Source organism: Narcine bancroftii, chromosome 2, assembly GCF_036971445.1.
Source record: "Narcine bancroftii isolate sNarBan1 chromosome 2, sNarBan1.hap1, whole genome shotgun sequence".
In the NCBI taxonomy this organism is placed as follows: domain Eukaryota; kingdom Metazoa; phylum Chordata; class Chondrichthyes; order Torpediniformes; family Narcinidae; genus Narcine; species Narcine bancroftii.
In genome coordinates, this window is record NC_091470.1 from 94,525,138 (window position 1) to 94,549,214 (window position 24,077).

The 24,077-nt window shown below is 42.6% G+C and overlaps 1 protein-coding gene across 1 annotated transcript in view; it reads left to right on the forward strand.

The window, feature by feature from the left end:
- Positions 1 to 20,843: 20,843 nt before the first annotated feature.
- Positions 20,844 to 24,077, forward strand: part of gmcl1 (germ cell-less, spermatogenesis associated) — a 140,384-nt gene continuing 137,150 nt past the window's right edge. Inside the window, exon 1 of the mRNA XM_069917456.1 lies at positions 20,844 to 21,181. Within this exon, the coding sequence (XP_069773557.1) occupies positions 21,048 to 21,181 (134 nt within the window). The 5' untranslated portion in view covers positions 20,844 to 21,047. The remainder of the gene's footprint in view (positions 21,182 to 24,077) is intronic.

A 24,077-nucleotide genomic window follows, 5' to 3' on the forward strand; every position in this document is an offset into this window, starting at 1 on the left:
AGCTGCAGGAGGTCTTGAGAGTGGCTGGAGTGGATATTTCTCAGTTAGGGGTTTCTATATATTTCCTTCGCCAGGTTGGATGGAGCAATGGGAGAACCTTTAATAGGTTCTCCAACAAACCTTTAAATTCAGAGGGGCAGAGTTTCACGGGTTCCATCCTACACGTGGTAGATTGAATAAGGCCGCGAACCAACATGCATTACGAAGAATAACGGAACATTAAACGAGCACTTACCTGTGCAAAGTTGATGATTATTATTTGAGCAATGGGAGTTGGTGAGTCAACTTGCCCACCTCTCCCTCCCCTCCTTTTTCTTGTTTACAGATAAAGATGTTTTCATTGCAATATGTTCAATCACAGGTTGGTTCGTTTCGTTTAGCTCATTTAAGTTCAGTGGCTTCACCCCTCCAGACTGTAAAGGAACGGTTGCGCATGCACGGATGGGATCTCATGTTGACTCAACAACTCTTAGTCTTAACTTTTCTATCCCCAGCTACGCACAGATGCTGTGTGGGTGTGTGTAAGAAATTTGATGCCCAGAATTAATGATGAACTGATGGAAAGACTGGAGTTATTGCTATTACAGACTCACGAATTCTTCTTGTGTTGCCTTTGAAGTAATGTCCATCCACACGAGGTGTGATCATAACACTCTTGGTCCTTTTGTAGGCAAGATTCAAACTGGGCGGCCTCCATGAAGCTTCCAAGACCTGGCACCGGTCTCTCCAAGTAACTTCACTGCCAATCACACTTAAAATGAAGTAGTCTCTCCAAGTGACCCTCACTGTTAGTCACAATCAAAATGAAGCATTTTGCTTCCCAAAAGCCCCTATTGGCAGAGGTCAATCCACTGAAAAGGCCCAGTGATTCACAGAGCAGGCTTTGCTCTAAATTCCACAGAATGGCTGGCCACAAGAGCTGCTTTCTCTTCAATGGTCAGAATGGTTCTTCCAATGTCTTTGGAAATGTATTGTTTTTTGGAACAGACTGTGACAAGCCTTCCCTCAGTTCTCCCAATGTATCAAATTGTTGATAGGCTGCTTGTGTGAAATGTTAAATGTTAACTGTAACCATTCAGTCCCTCCTGTCTATACTATCCTTTACCGTGAGAATCCCATTTTACTAAAACGGGCGGTCGTAATAGATAGGCCATGGATAGATAAGTATGGAAGTGTGACTCAGAATTGAAATGGTTGACCACTGGGAGGTCGCTGTTGTTACAGAGAATAGGTGCTCTGTGAAGCAATTTCCCAATCTGCAATCGGTCTCTCCAATGTAGAGAACACCACAAAGGTGTAGTAACTAAGTCCTGTGGATATGTTTCTTCACTTGACAGGTCTGATTGAAGCCCCGTTCCTTGGTGAGGAAGGAGGTGGGCACCAGTGTTGCACAGGGGAATGTACTGGGGTGGGAGAGGGGGGGAAATAAGTGAGGGATGAGTGCACGAGGGAATCATGGAGGGTCCCTGTGGAATGCCAAAAGGGGAGAAGGAAAAATGTACCTTGTGGTGGGATCCTGTAGTGCCAGAAATCCTGGTGGATAAGGTGTTGGATGTTGAGGTTGATGGGGTGGTAGGTGAGGATATGGGGAATTCTTGGTTTATTGCGTCTGGGGGCAGAGCAGTCCAGGGCAGATGAATGGGAAATGAATGAGATGCAGGTGAGGGCTGAGTGGTGGAGGAGAAGCCACATAAAACCTGGTCAGGGTGGCAGATTTCTTCAGAAAGGATGGGTTGATACAATAATGCAGTAATTGCACTTTTTTCCTTTTCTGTTAGGATTTTTATACTTGAGATTTTCTTGACTTGAATTATAATTCCCATGTCACTTCATGGATTCGAAATCACATTACCGAACACTGGAATAATTTAACCATTATGTGCGGGTACAATTAGAAATCCTATTTATAATTCCTAATGGCAATGACTCCATTTATCTGAAACCTTTCCCGAGATATCGAGTATTTTAAAGGCAAGTGAGATGGAGAATTTTAATGAGATTCCAGAGCTTCGAGGCTGAAGGTGGTCAACAATGCCATAGCAATGAAAACACAAGGCCAAGAGATCCAGAACGGGGCAGAAATCTGTCAGAGTGGAGAAGATGACATAGAATAGAGATTGGGTGGCTTCATTGGAAGAAAATTCAAGGATTATTATATTAAAACTTAAATATGATTCCATCTTGAGCTGCTGGAGGGGAACAAGCACAGTAGGTGAGTGGGGAATGTTTTGAACCAGTTCATCTTAAACTCATCTATCTACTAAACTCATGAATTACTTAGTTCTTTATAGTTGATGCAAATTCTTCTTACAGTTAACGTAATGGTCAATGCAATGCTGTTACAGTGCCAGTTTAAATATTGCGCTGTCTGTAAGGAGTTTGAATGTTCTCCCTGTGTCTGCATGGGTTTCCTCCATGTGCTCTGATTTACTCCCACCCTTCAAAAACAAACCAGGGTGGAGGTCAATTTGGTGTAATGGGGCAGTGCAGGCTTGGAGGCCGAAAGGAGCTGTTACCATGTAGTTTGTCTCAATTTAAAAATAGAAAATAATTGTTTGTACAATCAATGCACTGAATCAGTATACCTCCATTTTTTCCAATAGTCTTCAAGGAAGCTCCTGCATTCCTAACCCATATTGCCATTTATTTTATACAATTGCACAAGCCTTCTTCAAATATCAGCCAACTATTTGGATGGGACAAGCATCAAAACTTGGAGAAGGAGCAAGATATGGAATGGTCTCCAAATGCTCGACTTGCATTTGCTGATGAGTCAACAAGGAATCTTGAGCTTTGACACTGCTTTGAATTTTAATTTTTAATGAAAATAAAGACAATTCTCCAATAGCTTCCATCTGTGCTAGATACTCTTAAAAAATACTACAAACCACATGGGCTTAGGGCCTAATGCAAATAGAACTTGAAATGGTTGCTCCCTTGGCAAATCCTACACCAGTCCTGAGAGTCCCTCTGATTATCATATGTCAATATCAATCCTTCAACTGGAACGGAGCTCAAGATGACTGATACATTTCCATGCTTTACAGGAGAGATCATATTTCCAAATCACTCATCTGCAATATTGCTCTGGGGATATCCTGCAGCTGTGATAAGAGCATGATAAGAACATAAATAGGACAGGAGTCATCCATCTCTCCACCTTACCTGCCGTTTCCCCATAATTCCTCTACTATGTAGAAATCTATCCAACCTTGTCTTAAATGTATTTACCAAGATCACTTCCACAGCTTCAATGGGCAGTGAATTCCACAGATTCACCACCCTCTGCGAAAAGCAGTTCCTCCTCATCTCCGTCAAAATCAATTTCCCTGGATCTTGAGGCTACGTCACCTAGTTCTAGTTTCCCCCACCAATGGAAACATCATGTCTACCTCTATCTTATCTATGCCTTTCATTTTATGTTTCTATAAGATCCCCTGATTTTATAGAATCTTATAGTGATAGTTTTTACAGACCGTGGATACATGCTACCTGAATAATGGATGCTCTCAACTGTCTTCAGCAAAAAAATCTGTATCGACATTTTATTTATCAGCATCCACCTTCTTCCTAGCCATACTCCACCTTTCCCATTCTCTCTGGACCTTCAGGTGACCACGACACACCCTTTCTCTCCTTCTTCCAGGCCTCGTAAATGCACGTGAACCACTAGGCTATTCCTGCTCCCTGTTCCGGCCCGCTCACGCTACTTACATTTCCCGAGTGTCAGTATAAATGCATCACCAATGACGACTGGCCCTACTCAAGGCCCTATGTAACCATGACAGCACCCCCCCCCCCCACCTCAGCCTCTGATTCATACGAGGAGGCATATATTTGGACCTGTCTCGCTTCATAATCGTCTGGCGGGTTGATATTCCAGCTTGCTTTAGTCCGGTAACTGCAATGCAAGCGATGGATGATCAGACTGCAGGGGTCCTGCAATTTCTTTGACATTGGCAATGATGAAGAAGGTTCATCCTCAACATATGTTGGCTGCAAACAGTCAAGAGACAATATCAGCCTTCATGTTCCTCCAGATCACAAAGCCTTTAAGCTGGTGTAGTATGACTTCATAAGGGCCTATTTAAACATGCTGGAGTGGCTGGCAAACAGTGTCATGTTGAACGAAGACATGTTGTGCAGTGTTGTAAATCAGCTGGCACATACACTGAAGTGGTTCCATATTGTGTTAGCATTGGCATAAGCAATTTTGTGCTCTGTTGTAGCCTGGATCATACAGCCTTGTTACAGTAGCTGGTTCAACAAATTCGCCAGGTGGAGTCAGTGTGGTACCATTTCCATTGCTGTATAACAGAGATCTGCTTTTAAAGCAGTGCACACACTGAGGACTATAGGCAAATATTCACTCCATGGTGATGCATCACCCCCAGCTCTCAAAACTTTCAATTGGCAGTGAAAACGCTCAACAAGGCCATTGGCCTGCGGATGGTAAGTTGTAATCTGAGAGTGGGTATTGCTTAAAAAAAAAATCAGTGAGAGCTCAGAATAGTGCAGTCTCAAACTGAGACCCTTGGTCTAATAGTTCTTTGTAAGATGGTCAGACTAAAAGCAGGCACTTTATAGAATACCAACTGTGTGTGTGCATATACATATATGATAGACAGTAAGTGTGTCGATAACAATGTCCCCTCTTCATTGACAATCAACACAGGCACACCTCAAGAATCCGTGCTTAGCCCACTGCTCTACTCACTTTGCACTCATGACTGTGGCCAGGCACATTTCAAACGCAACCTTCAAATTTGTCGATGAAACCAGTCGCCAGCAGAATCACAGATGGCAATGAGGAAGCATGCAGGAGTGAGATAGATCTGCTGGTTGAGTGGTGTCACAACAACCACCTTACACTCAACATTAGCAAAACTAAAGAAGTGATTGTGGACTTCAGGAAGGGGAAGCCAGGAGAACACAAACCAGGACTCATCGAGGGGTCAGCAGCAGAAAGGGTGAAATATATCAAATTTCTGGGTGTCAACATCTGTGACTATCTATCCTGGGTCTTCGTGTTGATGCAATCTTGAAGACTTACCAGCAGCTATACTTCATTCAGAGTTTGAGGAGATGTGCTATGTTATCAAAGATCCTTGCAAATTTTCATTGATGCATCGTGGAGCGCATTCTGACCAGTTGCATCACTGTCTGGTATAGTGGTGCCAATGCATAGGCCAGGAAAAGGCTGCAGGGGTTGTGAACTCAGCCAGATGCTGGTCTTTTTGCTCATACCAGAAGAAGGGCTCAAGCTCAATATGTGTGTTACCCTTTACTTTCTATAGATGCTGAATCTCTCCAGTACTTTTGTGTATGGCACTACAATCATCATGCCTGCAGACTGTGCTGTTTAAATTTATAGCCCAAAGGCTGTAGCTCAAATCCGCAGATAACACACCCACCAGTAGAGTGTATTCGACAGTTTATTCAGTGGCAGCTTTGCCTTTTATAGTCAGCTCGGCTGCTTCACCACCTAGGCGTGGCTTGAGTAGGCCAGCTGGCGATTGGTTACCTCGGATGCCTGGGTCCCAATTGGGTCCCCTGCGATCCGCTGGCAGTGACTGTCCAGTTCCACCGCTCTGCCGGCGAGCTATGGAAATGGGCGTTTCAGTCCGTACGATGCTTTGCCGGTTGCCATATTTGATGGCCATTTCCTGTGTTGGCCCGAGGCACGGGCCGTGGGTCACTACAGTGATGTATATTTTGGTGTACCGTGGAGAGCATACTGACTGATTGCATCACTGTCTGGAATGGAGTTATCAATGAACAGGTCAAAAAAAGCTAGGCTCGGCCAGTGCCATCAAGAGTGTCTTCACTCCATCGAGGATATCTTAAAAGGTGGTGACTTAAGAAAGAAGCCTCAATGACCCCCATGCCCTGTTCACACTGCCTCCATAGGGAAAAAGGTACAGGTGCCTGAAGACGAGCACCCAGTGGCATAAGAACTTCATCTCCTCTGCCATCAGATTTCTGAATTGACAATGAACCACAAACACTAGCTCAGTTTCTCTTATTTTTGCACTAATTTATTTATTTTTAAATGTAATTTTATAGCAATATTTGCACTGCAATGGTGCCGCAAAACAAAACATTTTGTGTCATGCTCATGACAATAAATTCTGATTCATCTTTGAAGATAAAGGCTATGAAAATCAAATATTACCTGAAGCTAAGCAATTAATGCAAAGGTCATATATTTCTATTTCCTTGGATTTACTTGCATTGAGTGAGACAAGGGTTGGTGAGGAATAGTCAGGTTTGTGCATGGGAAATTATAGGCTCTTTCAGGTAACCAGGATACTCCAATCCAAGGCCGCATATTCTACCCCTATGCGGCTCTCGGGGTACCCACCTGAAAGAGCAGGAGGTGCCTCCAAGGTGCACTTTCTAACCCTCCTCCAGGAGGGATAATCGCTGGAGCACTGAAGTCCCCCAGGCACCTGAATGCAGCTGCCCAACAGCCCCTCTCCCCGCTGTCCCGACCTCCCCTCCCCAATAAGGCAGGGTCTGTCAGGCAGTGGGGGGGGGGGGGGGCTGTCAGGGCAGGGGTGGTTGGTGTGGGCTGTCACAGCCCGGCTGGCCGTTCCTGCACTGGGGCCACTCTCTGCTGCTCAAAATGTGGCACAGTAATGGTGGTCTTCCCTACCCATAAACCCCCACGCAGGTGGAAACTGTGTGGGGGAAACAGAGCGGTTCCACCTGCGTGGGGGATTATGGGTAGGGCAGACGCGCCTCTGGAAAAACAGGCCCTTTCAGGTGGGCAGTAGCAGCCTTTTAGGGGTGCCACCTGAAAGGTGAGTCTTCAGGCTGGGATCTGCTCCTGCAGCCGCCCTCAAGGCGGAGGATGCACCTGAAAGCGGCTTAAGTCTCACAAACCTGATTTCATTGAAGAGTGACCAATTCGATTATTGGCACGAGGGTGGTATACATTGTCTGCACAAACCTTAATAAGGTAGCTCATGGAATACTGACCTGGTAGGTCAGATCACATGGGATCCAGGGTGAGCTGACCAACTCAATATAAATTTTGGCTGATCAGAGCATGGTAATGGAAGGTTGTCCTTTTTACATCTTTCCTTAAATCTTTGCACTCTAGTTTTAAATTCTCCTTTCCTGAGAAAAGGACTGAGTATTTGTCTTATCTAAGACCCTTTCTTAGCTTTTTACTCTCCAGAGAAAAATCCCAGCCTATCCATCCTCTCCTCATAATTCAACCTACTTGACTGATAAATATACTTGTGGATCTTTTCTGCAAATTTCATCTTTCCTGCTTAATATTTCTCCTATAGCTGGGTGACCGAAAGTACAAACAATGCTCTTAGAGTAGTCTTACCTTATTGCAGTTTAAATTTAAATTATTATTTTTTTTAAGTTTAGACAGAGAGAACGTAATAGGCTCTTTTAGGCCACAACCCCGTGTCACCTAATTAAACCTAATTAACCTACAACCCTGGTAGATTTTAAAACATGAGAGGAAACTGGAGCCCCTGGAGGAAACCCACACAAATGCAGGGAGAATGTACAAATTCTTTAGAACCAGCGCCAGATTCGAACCTCAGACAATGGAGCTGTAAAACCATTGCACTAACTACTATGCTAAACGTGCCACAACATGACATCCCCGTCATGTAAATATATGGGTAATAAATCTTCACAAGCCCCAATGTCTGTTTTTCCACACGTCCCAGGGCTCTACTATTCACCATACAAGTATTGCTACACTTTAACCTACCAATATGCTACACTTCGCACGTGGCTGAGTTGAATTCCACCCGCCATTCCTTGACCCAGTTTCCCAGTCACCTAGACACGTTTAAAATCAAGTCAAATCAACTTTATTGTTATCAGATTGTAAACGTACAACCCAACGAAACGATGTTCTCCAGTCCTCGGTGAAAACACGGAGACACACAAGCAGACATAACACATGTATAAACAATACATATGCGGGACAGTATTTCATCAATACAAATAAATAAATAAACCGATTGTCCTTTTTTTAAAAATATTTTATTTACCCTGATTACAGACAATACAATAAAACAAAATCAAAATTCAAACATGGTTTATATATAAAAACTAAAGAAACTACAAAAAAAACCCCAACCCCCCCCCTCCCGACCTACAACTATACCCTCCCTCCAATCTACCCCAAAACCCCCTAACTATCAAAAAAAAGAGAATACTAAACAAAATTCACTTAATGTGGTTTAAGGAAACTCTGCTGCACTCAAATCCCGATCTTTAAATTTTTAAATTGAAGTTATCCAAATATGGGCTCCAAATCTTTTTAAATACATAATATTTATCATTTAAATTAAGTTATCTTCTCTAACGGAATACACGACCTTAATTCCAAATGCCATCTTTGTAAATTAAGGACCATCTGTTCTTTCCAGGAAATAGCTATACATTTCCTCACCACTGCTAACGCTAATCTCAAAAAAGCTCATTGAAATTTATCCAATTTATAAAACAAACCCAATTCACTCATATCTCCAATTTTAAAAAAATTTAGATCTAGAGAAAGTTTTATTTTCAAAATAATCTGTAAACAATATCTTACCGGAGACCAAAAAAATCTAACCTTATCACAAAACCATACTGAATGTACCTTTCTGATCATTCTGATCAGAGAAGATTTACAAAAATGTTACAGGGGTTTCAGAATCTAGATTTCAAAGAAAGATTGAGCAGATTAGGTCTTTATTCCTTGGAGCGTAGAAGGTTGAGGGGGAATTTGATAGAGGTATTTAAGATTATGAGGGGGATAGAGTTGATGTGGATAGGCTTTTTCCTTTGAAGGTAGGAGAGATTTAAACAAGAGGTCATGAATTAAGAGTTAAAGGGAAAACAAATCGGAAACACTCAAATTCCATCTTTTCAAATGCTCTGGAGTCAAATACAATTGATGTTTAAAATTATAAGTTACAAGCCTATATCTAGTATTTATCATTTTTGTCATACTATCTCTACAAATATTTTTCCAATGATCCTTATCAAGATCAACTGCTAAATATTTCTCCCATTTAAGCTATGATTTATGCAAATCAATTTTAGGCATTTTCTGTTGCAATAATTTATACATTTTTGAAATAAAACCTTTCTTCACTTCATCATGAACCAACATTTCAATTTCGACTCCTTAGGTAAAAGCAGATGCTTCCCAAAATAGTCATACAACATTGATTTAATTTGATAATAACAAAAAAGTGTAGGTCTGTATTTGATATTTTTCCTTCAATCTTTCAAATGATAAAAAGAACTCAATTCATAACAATTATTTATCATCTTAATCCCTTTCTGGTCCCAAATCTTAAGGTAATTATTAACCATAAAAGGAAAACATTTTATTCTAATACAAAGGAGTATATCTAGACAATTTTCCTTGATTACCAATTTCTTTATTTATGTCTTCCCAAATATCTATCAAATGAGATAAAATACACAATTTATAAGAACTTATTAATTTAATGTTCCATTTATAAATAAAATAATCTCTTCTATCTCACCATGTCTATTTAATTCTACATCTGCCCAAGTCAAGGACTATCCAAATCAAACATTCTATTGATAATTTTTAATTGAGCAGCCTTATAATAATTTTAAAATTTTGGAAGTTGCAAACCACCTAATTCATATTTCCACATTAATTTATGCATAGAAACTCTCGCTAATTTTCCCTTCCATAAAAATTTCCTAACCATTTTAAAATCTTTAAAAACTTTTTAGGAATATTACAAGGAATATTTTGAAAAAATACTGAAGCCTAGGAAATATTCATTTTTATACAATTCTCCCTACCCATCAAAGGTAACGGTAAATCCTTCCATTTATTTAAATCTTCTTTAATTATAGAAATTAAGCACAAAAAATTTAAATCATATAACTGTATTTATTCTAATACCCAAACATTTAATTTGATTAGTTCATTTAAAACGTACTACTCCTTTACAAACAGAATAATCAGCTTCAGTTTACTTTTATTCCAATTCACTTTATAACCTGATAATTCTCCATACTGTATTAACTTTTCCTGTAACACCTTCAATGACTCCAATGGTTAATTTAAATAAATCAATACATTATCTGCAAATAAACTAATATTATGTTCATCCAATCCTGCTACAATACCCTTTATATTGCTTTCCTGCTTTATTCATTGAGCTAAAGGTTCAATCACCAATGCAAATAATGTTGGTGATAAAGGGCCACCCTGTCTACTAGATCTTTCTAAATTAAGACTCAGACAAAACCCCATTTGTCATAACTCTAACTTTGGGTTGTTTATATATTGCCTTAATCCAATGTAGAAACATTGATCCAAACAGAAATTTCTCCAAAACTTTAAATAACAAAAACCCATTCCACCCAATCAAATACCTTCTTAGCATCTATTGATAGGTCCATTGGTAAGGTTGGATTCCTTCCAATAAATATTTATTAAACTAATTAATTTAAATACATTATCCGCAGAATATCTTCCCTTCATAAAACCCATCAATCTATTATCCAAAATCTTAGTCAAAAGTTTATAGTCAACATTCAATAACGAAATTGGTCTACAAGAACTAGGATTCAAAGAATCTTTATCCTTTTTAAGAATCACCATAATAATAGCTTGTGAAAAAGATTCTGGCACAGATTGTGTATCCGAAATTTGCTGCAAAACTTCACCAAACACTGGAAACAACAAATTTTGAAATTTCTTATAAAATTCCACAGTAAAACCATCCTCTCTTGGAGATTTACCATTTGGTATTGAATTTAAAACCACCTTAATTTCTTTCACATCATTTGATTCCTCCAGTTGCTCTCTAGTCCAATCATTCAACATAGGTAAATGCACCCTATTTAAAAAATATCCTATTTTATCATCATCCTGTTGCACTTTTGAAGCATATAATTTTTTTAATAAAATTATTTAAACTGTTCATTATCTTGAGGTCTATAGGAATTTTTAGAATTTTTCTTAACTGCCTTTATCATTGTAGACTTTTGTCAGATTTCAATTGCCACGTCAAAACTTTATGCACCTTTTCCCCTAATTCATAATATATTTCTGCTAAGATCTTTGCAATAAACATTAAACTCTATAAATTTGTAATGTATTATATTTCAATTTCATAGAATCTAAATAAGCCTTTTCTCCTTATTTAAGGAACTTTTCTGTAACTCTTTTTCCAACTTATCAACTTCCGCTAAATATTTTTTTTATGCTTAACTGTAAAACTAATAATCTGACTCCTTAAAAAGGCTTTTAAAGCATACAGACTTACTATTCACAGAGACCCTATTTACATCCAAAAACTGTTGAATTTGTTCATTAATATACTTACAAAATTCATAATTAAAAAAAACAATGAAAAAGCCATCTTATCCGTTCCCGCATATGTTAATAAAACCAATGAATGATCTGACAAAATCCTAGGTTTATATTCAGTCAAAACTACATTATCCAATAACTGAGTCAACAATAAAAAAAAATCAATTCTAGAATAAGTAACATATTGAGCTGAATAATACAAATAATCTCTCTCTTTTGGATTCAACTTCCTCTATACATCAGCAAAATTAAATTCCATCATCAAAAACAACAATTTCTTAGCCATTTTATTCCTGAGTGTCACTTCAACTGAAGTTGAACAACAATTAAAGTCACCCCTATCCTAATTTGATCATTACAATACGATAAATTAAGCAAATAATCCTGAAAAACACATCATCCACATTTGGTGCATAAATATTCACTAAAGTCCAGGATTCTGAAAAAATTTTACAATTAACTATCAAAACCCTTCCAATTGTCTCAAACACTGAATCCAAACTAAAAGGCAAGTTTTTGTGAGTTAAAATGGCCACTCCTCAGGCTTCAGAATTAAAAGAATACAAAACATGTCCTACCCAGTCTCTTCAACTTTTGAGGTTCAATTTCCGTCAAGCCATTCTCAATAGGGCCATACACCTCCCGTGGGGACCAGGGTACATTGAAGGGGTCAGGTCACAGAATGAAATCATAAAATATTTATTATGTTTTTTATGTAATCAGTAGAAGCTCAGAAGAAACCAACTAAACTTGACTGCTTCCTAGGGAAGGTGCCCATAAACTTTGTGCAGAGTCCTTAGGGGGGGACAGAGCCAAAAAAGGTGGAGAATGACAAACTTACTAACTACTTTGTCAGGAGTAAAATACAAAAGTCTGCAGACACTGCAATTGAAGTTAAGTCCTGCTGTTTATCCAGCATTGTATTTTTACATTGTCATCCAAGTTGTTTCCATAGATGACAAACTACAGTAGACCCAGAACTGATTCCTACAGTCCACCACTAATCATAGGCCTCTCATCTAAGTAACAACCCTCCATTAAATTTACTAGTTCATCTTGGATGCCAGATTCCAGGTGATTAACCTTCCAGGGAAGCCAACCCAGCAGTACCTTGTCCAAGGCCTTAATGAAGTCCATGTAGATAGTTTACTGTTCTGCCTTCATCAATCTTGGTCATCGCTTTAAAATAAAACTCAATCAAATTTGTGAGACAATTTCCCATGCTCAAAGCCATGCTGACCAACTGCCATATCTGAAAAGGCAGGAGGAAGGAACTGAAAGATAAAGGTGACAGGGTAGAACTCTAAAGGTTGTAAATGACAAAGGAACTGATAATACAAGGCATCAGTTATTTTGAAAGAAAAAAATAATTTGAGACGACCTATGGAGGTGCTTCCTTGTGCAAAATAAAAATCACTAAAATCTCACATGCAGTAAGAAAGTCAAATTATGTTTTATACATCCTTACAACAGGTGTCCATTTAGCAAACTTGCCTTCCCAGGTATTTGTTTTGTGAACTTTGTCAGTTTCTTGCTGTAGCAATATTACTGGAAGCTCGATTGAGCCCAGGCAAGCTTATAGGTCTCAATGGGGTGAATGTACATAGAATATAAAACAATATTGTACAGTTCAAAGTCTTCAGCCCATGATGCTCTTCCAACCTACCTGAACATATTCTATCATCAAATTCAACCTTCCCAACCTCAGAGCCCATAACCCTCTATTTTTCTTACATCCATGTGCCAGGAGTAGGAAGAATCTCCTGGATGAGGAATAGAGGATTGTGAATTTTCAGAATAAGGGATACTGATAATGAGTTATTGTCATTACATTGTTAGCATTGTGGTTAGCTCAACACTGTTACAGCACCAGTGTCCCAGGTTCAAATCTGGTGCTGTCTGTAAGGAGTTTGTATATTCTCCCCATGTCTGCGTGGGTTTCCTCCAGGTGCTCCAGTTTCTTTCCACCCTTCGAAACACTTTGAGTTGTAGGTTATTTAGATGTAATTGGGTGGAACAGGCTCATAAACCAAGTGTCTGTTACCTACCATGCTCTATGTCTAAGTTTAAATCCAAAATTTAAAAGTACACATACACCAAATTCTTACTTTTTAGGGGATATTAGTTGAATTTGTGCGGCAGAACTTTTTAAAACAAAACACAACAAAAACTAAAAAAAAAACAAATTAAAGAGTCAATAAATACGGAAAAAAATATGGATAATAAATATTCAATTTTCCTTGTGCAAAAAGTGACTTTGCAACAGTGCAGGTAATCTTTTTATGATGTCAGAGTAGTTCCTAATTAGTGAAACTGAAAGGGAAGGTTGAAGAGTCTGACTGCTGTTGGAAAGAAGCAGGGATGTTGAGATTCAGATACTCAATTTGTTAATGACATTAGATAACTTTTCAGAAAGTAAGGGAATTGATATCCTCAAGGATAAAGGACATCAGGGATAGTACAGAAAAATGACAAAGAGAGAGATGGAAGATTTATTATCTAAATCAATAGTGAGCAGGCTAATCAAGCCAGGATATGTACTTGCATCTCATTCCATGCAAAGGCTGTGTAAACAAGTACAGCAGATTCTTCGGCACCAGAGTTGACTCCTAACGAAGTAAAGCCACTGGTAAGCCTTCGTAATGATTGCATCAATTTGAAGGCCCCAGGATATGTTGACATCCTGGAACTTCCACTGCTGACCCCTCGATGAGAACTGGTTTGTGTTCTCCTCATTTCCCCTTTTGAAGTCCACAATCAGTTCCTTAGTTTTGCTTGCATGGAATGCAAGGTAGTTGTTGTGACAGGATCGGGAAGCCCTCATTGCCCGAGGCCCCTCGTGAGCCCTTCTGGCCCTAAGCACCCTCTCAAACCTTACTCCAAAAAAACAGGTTCTTCAGCCCAACCATGCCTACCTAGCTCATCCCATGTGCCTGCATTCAGGCCTTATCCCTCTAAACCTCTCCTATCCTTCTTTCTTTGGCTTGGCTTCGTGGACGAAGATTTATGGAGGGGTATGTCTACATCTGCTGCAGGCTCGTTGGTGACTGACAAGGCAGGCTCGGTTGCAAGGGAAAATTGGTTGGTTGGGGTTGGGTGTTGGGTTTTTCCTCCTTTGCCTTTTGTCAGTGAGGTGGGCTCTGAGGTCTTCTTCAAAGGAGGTTGCTGCCCGCCGAACTGTGAGGCGCCAAGATGCACGGTTGGAGGCATTATCAGCCCACTGGCGGTGGTCGATGTGGCAGGCACCAAGAAATTTCTTTAAGCAGTCCTTGTACCTCTTCTTTGGTGCACCTCTGTCTCAGTGGCCAGTGGAGATCTCGCCATATAACACGATCTTGGGAAGGCGATGGTCCTCCATTCTGGAGACGTGACCCACCCAGCGCAGATGGGTCTTCAGCAGCATGGATTCGATGCTTGCGGACTCTGCCAGCTCGAGTACTTCGATGATGGTGATGAAGTCACTCCAATGAATGTTGAGGATGGAGCGGAGACAGCGCTGATGGAAGTGTTCTAGGAGCCGTAGGTGATGCCAGTAGAGGACCCATGATTCGGAGCCGAACAGGAGCGTGGGTATGACAATGGCTCTGTACACGCTGATCTTTGTGTGTTTCTTCAGGTGGTTGTTTTTCCAGACTCTTTTGTGTAGTCTTCCAAAGGCGCTATTTTTGCCTTGGCGAGTCTGTTGTCTATCTCGTTGTCGAGCCTTGCATCAGATGAAATGGTGCAGCCGAGGTAGTTAAACTGGTTAACCATTTTGAGTTCTGTGTGCCGGGATGGAGATGTGGGGGGGCTGGTAGTCATGGTGGGGAGCTGGCTGATGGAGGACCTGTTTTCTTCAGGCTGACTTCCAGACCAAACATTCCAGGCCTATCCATGCTCTTAAAAAAGTGCAGTTACCTTATCAATGCCTCTCATAATATAAACCTCTGCAAGGCTTCCTGTCAGCCTCGGCAGCATCCTTCTCAATCTTTGTTCACTCTTTTCAGTTTCATATATTTCCAAGAGCTGGGTGACCAGAACTGTACACAATGCTCGTTGCAGTTTCATCAAAGTCATGTAGTTGGGAACTTGAAGGCGTTGCTCCTGTACTAAATAGTCTGACCATTTAAGGTTCAAGTTCCCTTTATTGACATATAATACACTAAAATATAACATACATGATTGTAATGGAAGATTCTAACCTGCTGCTCTTGGTTTTGCAAGGCTGAGAACCTGCTTGTGCTTTAGAATCAGCAGACATAAGCTAAATTCCACCGAGGGGCCAGAGATGCTGTTATCTGAAGAAAGGACATCTGTGTACCAAGAACATTTAATCCTCCTGCTTGTTTTGTTCACAGACTGTCAGAGGCCTAGCCTTGATGCAAAATAAATCATTGTATTCAAAGTGATAAGCTGAAAATTATGTTATTCGTTAATAGCCTAGCATGCTAGCTTGCTTGCTTATCTTTCTTGCTGTGCTGGGAATAGGTGCTTGGGTAAGCAGTTTTTGGGTAATATAAGCCATGGACCCGCTGCTGAAGGGAGAGACTCTCCGAGAAGTGGCAACATCCCTCAGCAAGAAGTAGAACTTCTAGAGTCCAGCCTCAGGGGAGGTGGAGAAACTGCTACCGGTGCCCTGACAACCTACTACGTGTGCAGTCGTTGCCTCGCTTCGGCAGTTGGGACCAGTCCAAGCGTTGATAAGTATAGATGGGAAGGGCTTGCATATTACAGAGTGAAATCAACTTTTGAATTTGTAATAAACATTTGTATAAACTGAACAGCTCTCGGTGTGTGTGTCTATTTTCTTTCGGTCGCTCAAACACTGTGACCAATCTAAAACGAACAAAATGAGAGGTATAAGTACCCAAGACAATGATATACTTTAACTTTTGCCTGCTGAAAGGCAAAGGGTCATCATTACTATTGCCTTTTGTGCCCCTTAAGAGAAAGATGCAAAAGAAAGTCTCTTCACTTAGTGTGTGTCCATAGATTTGCCTCCAGTGACCCCACAGTTGCAGATTCCTGTTCGATTCACTGGCAACCTGAGCTCCAGATCCAATCCTCAGAATCAGAATTTACTGATATGAACATGTGTCACAAAATTGCTATAAATTAAGTTTATATAAATATACTAGTTAAAAAATAAATTTTACTGCAAAAGAAGGCAAGAGGTGAGGTAGAGTTTGTGGTTCATTGTCCATTCAGAAGTCTGATGGCAGAGGGGAAGAAGCTCTCCTTGTGCCGCTGGGTGTTCATCTTCAGGGTCCTGAAGCTTCTTTCTGATGGGAACAGTGAGTGAATGGCCTGGGTGGTGGGATCCTTGATAATAGAGGCTGCTTTCTTAAGACACAGCCTTTTGTAGATGTCCTCGATGGAGTGAAGATTGATGCCCGTGACTGCAGTGTCTGAGTTCACAATTCTCTGCAGCCTTTTCCTGCGCAACCAGTCTGAAGGCTCTCCATGGTACAGCTGTCGAAATTTGCAAGTGTTTGATGACATACCTAATCTTCTCAAACTTCTAATGAAGTATTGCTGCTGCCAAGCCTTCTTGAAGGCCCCCAAGATATGTTAACACCTAGAAATTTGAAGTTCTTTACCCTTTACATTCCTGACCCTCATTGAGGAGTGGTTTGTGTTCTCCTCATTTCCCTACCTGAAGTCCACAATCAGCTCCATAATTTTGCTGACGTTGTCGTGACACGATTAGAAAGCCCTCAGCGCCAGAGTCCCTTCGGGAGTCCTTCTTTCCCTTAGCACTCTCTCAAACCCTAGATCTCATGTGCAGTCTCCTGCAGCCTGTGTCAGTCCCCCGACCACAAGTTTCCCATAGCCTGTGTGGGTCCCTCAGCCACTGAGCTCTTCACTGTTCGCTTGAAGGGACATCTACTCCACCACTCCTTCTCAACGGGGGCAGTTCTCCCAGTTTCTGATGACCCCTGAAATCTGCAACCCTTTGTGGCCACTGCCCAGCACAGTCGCAGGATTTTAAATAATCAGAATCAGTATTGTCACAAAATTCAGTGCTTTGCAGCAGCATCACATTCCAAACATTCATATTATGAACCATCTTACAATCAGGCAAGGCTACCTGCCACCATTATGTCGACCTTCTATCGGAGCTCTATCGAATGTGTCCTGGTTAGCTGCATCATGGTGGCTGCAGAGAAATGGATTGGAGGTCAATCCACAGGGCCATAAGAATGGCAGAGAGGACCACTGGGTTCTCCTCCTCATTGACGTGATCCATGGGATCATTGTCTGAAGAGGGCATGCAAAATCTTTAAGGACTCCTTCTATCCTGCTATTACGTGCTCCCAGTTCATTTTCATTTGAGTGGGGCTGTCACTTTAAAAGAATAAATGAAGCTGAAAGCTTTGGATACTGGCTTTGGGCTGATAGGCAGGTGACAGAGTGTACTCAAATTCACTACTTCTGAAGAGAGAGGAAGGGCCTGGAACACAGGTGAAGAGACCATGTGAAAAGCACATTAAAAAAACAATACTGTTTGATCTGGGGCCATTTTAGAGAAGCAGCACCTGAAGAAACGTCTTTGGTGCTGAAGTGGCCTCTTGTGGTAATGGACAATTTGTCAGATTTTCCCTTGAAGCAGCGTGTCCCACTGTGGCCAAAGGAAAGATCACTTTTGAAGGGGACTTTGTGTACCACACCGTGACCAGAAAGAGGTCACATTTCAGCTGACCCACAAAAGGGTTCAGAAAGCTTTGTGAAAGCCACTCGCTTTGTTTCTCCTAGAAAAGGAGAGTTTTGACGACTGCTCATCTGAAAGGACATTTCGCAGGAAGCAACTCAACAGGGATTTTGTGAGTTTACAATAGTCGGTCACCCCAGTCGCTCCCACCTCATTCGTAAACTCTTTGGCTCAATTTAAGAGACTTCATGTCAACAATGGATTTCTGAAACTGGATTTTTAACTGACGTTCCAGAATTGGGCCTGAACAGTCATGGTTTTGGATATATTCCACACAAAGTACAGTTGGATAGAGATGAGGCAAGTTTAGATAAGGTGTTATAATATTTGGTATTTAATTAATTAAAACATTATTTTAAATACAACAGTGTTGGCTAATTTCTATTGCTGCTGAGTACATAACACCTGCACACAGCATCTTTCAGTTGCTCCTGTTGGGAGGATCAAAGCCAGCACAACCAGGCTGAGGAACAGCATACAGTGAGAATGCTGAAAAATGATGTTTTCGTTGTAAAAAAGAAATGGGAACAACAATTCATGCAATCTGGACATGTGAGAAAGTAGAAGAATTTTGGGAAGATCTAAACCAAAAAACCCAGAGATCTTCCTCCTAAGTAACATAAAAAACAAAGAATTTGGAATTGATTTGGATGGTGCACAAAAAAGATTTGTTAAGATAGCTCTAGCCATAGCAAAAAAATGTATTATGTCAACCTGGAAATTGGAAGATAATCTGAAAATACAACAATGGTATATAGAAATGAATAAATGTATTCCATTAGAAAAAATAACATATAGTTTAAGAAATAAAATTGAAATATTTGAACAAATATGGGAGCCTTACATGAAACACAATAGAGAAAACCTACCGGGGTCATTCACTACCTAAATTAACAAAAGGAGAAGGAAATGAAAAGAATTGACTCAGTGGAATTTCTTGTTTATTTTTATTGAATGACAACATTGTTTGACTGGTTTAATGTATCTTAGATTTTGTACTTTAAATGGATGGGGGGGGGAGGTAGGGAGGGTGGGATGAGAGGAGGGAGAAAATGACACTATATATTTGAAAAGGAAAATGTATGTATTATGGTCAATGTGGTTTATGGTGTGAAAAATAAAAAATTTAAAAAAAGAGAATGCTGAAAAATCAAAGGAACTTCTCACACAAACCATCTATTCATAAAGCAATATTTATTTGTATATAAGAATCTCTTCTCTTTGGCTTGGCTTCGCGGACGAAGATTTATGGAGGGGGTAAAAAGTCCACGTCAGCTGCAGGCTCGTTTGTGGCTGACCAGTCCGATGCGGGACAGGCAGACACGATTGCAGCGGTTGCAAGGGAAAATTGGTTGGTTGGGGTTGGGTTTTTCCTCCTTTGCCTTTTGTCAGAGAGGTGGGCTCTGCGGTCTTCTTCAAAGGAGGCTGCTGCCCGCCAAACTGTGAGGCGCCAAGATGCACGGTTTGAGGCGTTATCAGCCCACTGGCGGTGGTCAATGTGGCAGGCACCAAGAGATTTCTTTAGGCAGTCCTTGTACCTTTTCTTTGGTGCACCTCTGTCACGGTGGCCAGTGGAGAGCTCGCCATATAATACGATCTTGGGAAGGCGATGGTCCTCCATTCTGGAGACGTGACCCATCCAGCGCAGCTGGATCTTCAGCAGCGTGGACTCGATGCTGTCGACCTCTGCCATCTCGAGTACCTCGACGTTAGGGGTGTGAGCGCTCCAATGGATGTTGAGGATGGAGCGGAGACAACGCTGGTGGAAGCGTTCTAGGAGCCGTAGGTGGTGCCGGTAGAGGACCCATGATTCGGAGCCGAACAGGAGTGTGGGTATGACAACGGCTCTGTATACGCTTATCTTTGTGAGGTTTTTCAGTTGGTTGTTTTACCAGACTCTTTTGTGTAGTCTTCCAAAGGCGCTATTTGCCTTGGCGAGTCTGTTGTCTATCTCATTGTCGATCCTTGCATCTGATGAAATGGTGCAGCCGAGATAGGTAAACTGGTTGACCGTTTTGAGTTTTGTGTGCCCGATGGAGATGTGGGGGGGGCTGGTAGTCATGGTGGGGAGCTGGCTGATGGAGGACCTCAGTTTTCTTCAGGCTGACTTCCAGGCCAAACATTTTGGCAGTATGAATACTTGTTGTACATATGCCTTGTTTATATGGATGGTTGTGTCTGTGTGTTTTGCACCAAGAATCAAAGAACACGGTTTCATTGGGTTGTATTGGTGCAATCAAACTCAACTTGAAAAGCCTGTCTGGAGCAGTCTACAAGAAGACCGGGGAGTGGGACCCGGCAGTGCAGCACTGGCTCTCTCCTCTCCTCTCTCTCAGGTCCGCACTCCCTGATCCCTGAAAGCCTCGCCCGAGAAGTCTCCAAAATTACAGTCAATGCCAAAATACTGGCTCACAGATTTTACGTTCTGGTGTAAAGAGAGTGAGGGCATCTTTCTGCCCTCACTGCCGAGTGTTGGAAAAGACCGCAGCCCGCAACTCTTCACAAGACTCAGTGTTTGTGGCCCCCCCATCCCCCATCCACCGGCGCCAAGAGAACTTCCATCCGGCTCCGAGAAACAGGACCCGTATCCCTTATATTATGGGCAACACAGCAAACCTTTCCACATAATCATACCAGTCTTCCGATGTTTGGACATGGTTCCTCCATTCCACTGGGAAAAGGACTCCTCCAAATCGCCGCCAATTTGGTCGTGGCTTGCCCTGAAGAGGACCGTGCGGCCGGGCCCTGCTCGTGGCTCCGCCCAGCCCCGACGTCACGCGCCTGCGTCCTCTCCCCACCGACGTGACGGGAACTCGCCTCCATCTCCCGCACAGCCCGCGCTCGGTTCTCGCGGGACCTCCCGCGGGGCTTCGATTGGTCGCGAGGGACCAAGCCCCCCCCCCCGCGCTCCCAGCATGCTGCGCGGCAACGTGGCGGAGGTGGGAGCTGTCCACGGTCGGCGTCGGAAGTGGGGCGCGGCGCCGGGTGGTCCGGTCCGGCTGGCGAGAGCGGGGAGGAATGGGTCTTCTGGGCAGCCGGCTGCTAGCGGGAAACGCCCCCCGCTGCGAATGCCAGAGGAAGAAGCGGCCGCGGCGGCCCGACGACTGCGACTGCTCGGAGAGCGAGGAGGAGGAGCTGAGCGCACCTCGCAGGTGGGCGGCTGGAGAGGGGGAAGGGGGGGAGGGGGAGGGGGAAGGGGGGGAGGGGGAGGGGGAAGGGGAAGGGGGGGAGGGGGAGGGGGAAGGGGGGGAGGGGGAGGGGGAAGGGGGGGAGGGGGAGGGGGAAGGAAGGGGCGGGGGGGAAGGGGAGAAGGGGGGGAGGGGGAGGGGGAAGGAAGGGGCGGGGGGGGAGGGGGAAGGAAGGGGGCGGGAGGGGAGAGGGGGAGGGGGGGAAGGAAGGGGGGGGGAAGGGAGAGGGGGGAAGGAAGGAGGGGGGCGGGGGGGAGGGGAGAGGGGGGGAAGGAAGGGGGGGAGGGGAGCGGGGGGGGAGGGGGGCGGGGGGGGAGAGGTGGGGAGGGGATCAGTCAATATAGCAAAGAAATGTACATGACTAATGTTTTGGGCTTGAACAGAGTATGAACAAAATGTCATCAGGTGTCTGAACCTATATCTTTGCTATATAAATTACACTGTTTGACTGCTGAGATTCTCTAGCATTGTGTTTTTACTCATGGCATCTGCATACTTTTGTCTTTTACCTCCTGGGGAGAATAAAATGGGATCAGTGGAAATGGATATTAGGTAATCAGTGGGGACTCCGATGTCAGAACATCCTATTTCCATGGTGCATGAATCTATAGCCCCTTTCATAGTACTTGATGGTCAATCTATCAGTTAAGGGTCCAGTGAGAAAGCTCCTTAATTGCCACAAAGGTGTCATATCACGCCGGCATTGTCTCATCCTGGGTGTCAATTGATTAGCCCATTGTGAAAGGGACATAGACTATCCAGCAACAAGTAGTGACACGTTGATGATGTTTTTGCATGTGTGCAAGAGCATAAAGGAAACAAAAGATTAAATAGGAGGTATAAATTTTGCCGACCTATATAAATCTTTATAAATTTCTAAAGGACTGTGGGAAAGTTGCAGCGGGAGAGATAGAGAGAGAACGTGATGGCGGATCTGCCCTCCCAGAATTCCATGCGGCAGAGAAACCCCTCCATGAGTGCTTCATGCATACAGCACATTCTCTGCTGCAAGGAATTCTGTGAGCACAGGTCTGCCATCGCTCTTTCCCATGGTCTTTATAAATTGTGCGCTATTGGTCATAGGACTTTCCTACAGCCTTTATAAATTGTGTTGCTATGTGTTTTATACCACTTACTCAGGGTCTTTTATAAATTTATTAAGGTTTATATAGGTTGGCACACAATGGATTTAGGGCAGGTCCACCATCGCTTGACCCCTATCCCCGGACATCCCTTGTGATGTGTGAAAGAACACAGAGAACCGGTTAACAGTAGTCCAGTATGAAAGACAAAAACTGTTTCCTTAACCGGATCGCTGAACTGGTTAGGCATTGTGAAAACAGCTTGTCATTCCAATGATAGGCCCAGAAGTATGAAATGCAGCACATGTGGTTGGACACAGACTGGGAGATCGCTGAGCACCTTCGCTCTGTCCACATCAGTGACAGGGATCTCCCAGAGGCCAACCATTTCACTGCCACATCAGGGCCACCTGTAAATTGAAGAAGCAACACCAAATATTTGGATACTCTCCAATTGGCATTAACATCAACTTCTCTGATTTCTGCTACCTCTCCCTCCCCTGTCCTGTCTCTTCCCCATCCCTCTGTCTTCTTTCCTCCATCTCTACCCCTTCTCCTCTCCATTCATAGAGCTACCCCTTCCCCCTATTTGCTGCTGTGCTCTCTAAGTCGGTCACTTTTTTGTCATTTCCATACCGAAAGCATAAAAACAAATCAGTATTTCTCCGAAACAATATCCATAAACAAGACAAGGCTCCACAAAAAAACAATCTACCAAACGAGACAGTTCGTGCATGCCACTCAGCCAACCATGGAAGCCACTGCGTATCTACGTAGCACCATGAAGAGTTTCTTCATTATTGCATTTTTACTTCAATCACAATGTCTGTAGATTTTTGTGTTTTACACCTGACTAGGTTACAGCATAACCTCTGACTGCAGCTGCTGACAGACTACATTCGGGACTGGAGCTGAATATACTCCACATCATTGAGACAGCTAAAGGGAGTGGTAGATAGGAGATACAGAGAGACAGCCACACCTTGGAGGCAGATAGCTGTGTGAACATCAGGAGAGGAACGGGAATAGGCTGTTAGTATCTGTCGCCCTCCTTCTCTGCCTCCCACTGCGCTGCCATTCCTGTTTCCAATTTGCAGATGACCCCAAAATAGGTGGTAGGGTGGGTGTGCTAAAGATACCTAAAGGCTGCAGAGAAGCTTGGATAGATAAGGAGAACAGGCAAAGCGGTGGCAGATGAAATACAATGTTGGAAAGTGTATGATCATACAGTTCAGTAGAAGAAATAAATGGGGAAAAAATTCAAAATGTGGAGGTGCAAAGGGACTAAGGAGTTCTCTTGCAGGATACTCTAAGGATTGACTTCCAGGTGGTGAAGAAGGTGAATGCAATGTTGACATTTATTTCTAGAGGGATATCATACAAGAGCAGTTATGTAATGTTCTCAAACACATTTTTGGGCACCTTATTTGAGAAAAGACATCCTGGTGTTGCAAAGAGTTCAGAGAAGATCTATTAGAATGATACCAGGAATGAAAGAGTTAGCATATGAGCAATGATTGTCGGCTCGTGGACTGTACTTGCTGCAGTACAGAAGGATCCAGACATTTCAAATGTTGAAAGGCCTTGGCAGAGTTGATGTGACAAAGTTGTTTCACATGGTTGGGGAGTCTAGGACAAGAGGGCATAACTTCAGGATAAAAAGGCATCAATTTAATACAGATGCAGAAAATTTTCTTTAGTCAGAGAGTCCCGAGTCTGGAATTTGTTGCCGCAGGTGGCTGTGGAAGCAAGGTCATTGGGTGTATTGAAGGCAGAGA